The sequence below is a fragment of the Triticum aestivum genome, chromosome 5D (genome assembly GCF_018294505.1).
Source record: "Triticum aestivum cultivar Chinese Spring chromosome 5D, IWGSC CS RefSeq v2.1, whole genome shotgun sequence".
Taxonomy (NCBI): domain Eukaryota; kingdom Viridiplantae; phylum Streptophyta; class Magnoliopsida; order Poales; family Poaceae; genus Triticum; species Triticum aestivum.
The window spans coordinates 480,129,501-480,131,077 of NC_057808.1; the positions used below are offsets into that span (position 1 = coordinate 480,129,501).

Below are 1,577 nucleotides of genomic sequence, written 5' to 3' on the forward strand. Positions count from 1 at the left end.
TCCTGATAAGTCAGTGTTATTAATTCAGCCTTCCAGATGAGAAGACCAGTCCTCTTCGGCTCTTCCCATCTAAAATTTCAGACGGTGCACCACAGTGAAATGTGTCAGTTTTTGTTCATGGAACTTCTCATTTTTCACTCCCTTACAGCCATTTTGCAGAGATGAAGCTCTGGAAAAAATACAGAGTCTTCTCTAAACAAAAAATACCGAAGAAAAATAAATCAAGTGTATAGCATCATTATACACTGGTGTCACTTGTGAGACACCAAACAACACAAGATGAGACAGCAAATCTGTAACGATCTGCATGGGCTCATCTGGATGCAATGCAGAGTATGAACAACAACCACTGGCATGAAGCCAGCTCTACCTAGCTCATCATCCTCTGGAACTCATGGAAGTCGAGGCCGCCATCGCCGTCGACGTCGTAGGCCCGTATCATGGCCTCGCAGTCGGCGACGGACCGGTCATCACCGAGCTGGGCGAGCACCCGCCGCAGCCCCCTGGCCGTGATCCTCCCGGCGGGCTGGTCCACGGCGTTGAACACCTCGAACGCCCTCCTCAGGTCCTCCTCCTGGCTGCCCTCCCCCCTCTCCATGAGCGCCACGAACCCGGCGAAGTCCAGCAGGTACCCTTCTCCCGACGACGAGGACGGCACCGTCAGGTCGTCGCCCATGGACGCGAAGAAGGCGCTCAGCTCGGCGCCGGAGATCTTCCCGTCGTTGTCCCTGTCGAAGTGCTGGAAGATCCTGCGCAGCTCCGACTTCCTGCTGCTGCCGGTGCCGGACGACCTCCTGCTCGACGACGACCGAGCGGGGGCAGCACCGGGGCTCGCCACGTCAGACCGGCCGCAGAGCAGCGGCAGGCCGAGCCTGAAGCTGCTCTTCCCCGTCAGGCGCTTCGCCGGCTTCGAGACGCTCACGTTCGCCATGAACTGAACCTTGCGTACGTCACAACTCACAAACACTAGAAGATCACTGAAGAAGTACACTTGTGCAATGCCAATGCAGCTGTGGAAGAAAAGGTATGCCGCGAGCCTCCTTTTATAGGCGCTCGGCTCGGAGCTTGGGATGCCAAAACCGGAGCAGATTTGCAGGAGCTGCCATCTTTGTGTGTGCGTTTGACCGGTCATGATGAGAAGTTCGTTGGCAACTGCCTCGCCTTCCTGAGATACTGTCAGCTACTCCCCATAGGGCAACGTGATCACATGGCTCGCGATCCGAGCGCCGCCGTCCAACCAACAACGATATCTCCGATCGAGACAGCGCCCTACTTCTTTAGTGCTTCTCCTCAGTTCAGCGACTGACAACTGAGAGAGACACCTTCCACTGAGAATTTTAACTCTCGGCAGTTTGCAGGCCTTCGGAAACTGTCAGGGAAAGTGCAAGTGAGATAGTAGTATCTCTTCTTTGACGAGGTTAGGACGATGCAGATTTCGAATACTGGAAACTTATGGGTTATGTACATGTCGTTACAGGTTCAGTGATAGTATCTGGATGTGAACTCATTATGATGTATCGTCTCAGATGCAACGGTACGAGTCGATAAAAACACTCTGAAATATGAAGTATCAACCG

The 1,577-nt window shown here is 53.7% G+C and overlaps 1 protein-coding gene across 1 annotated transcript; it reads right to left on the reverse strand.

Annotated features, from left to right (window-relative positions):
• Nucleotides 1-204: 204 nt before the first annotated feature.
• LOC123125605 (probable calcium-binding protein CML41) lies at nt 205-999 on the reverse strand. Its single transcript, XM_044546081.1, has one exon. It carries the CDS (start codon nt 929-931, stop codon nt 371-373), a length of 561 nt encoding a protein of 186 aa, XP_044402016.1. The 5' UTR covers nt 932-999; the 3' UTR covers nt 205-370.
• Between the last annotated feature and the right edge of the window lie 578 nt (nt 1,000-1,577).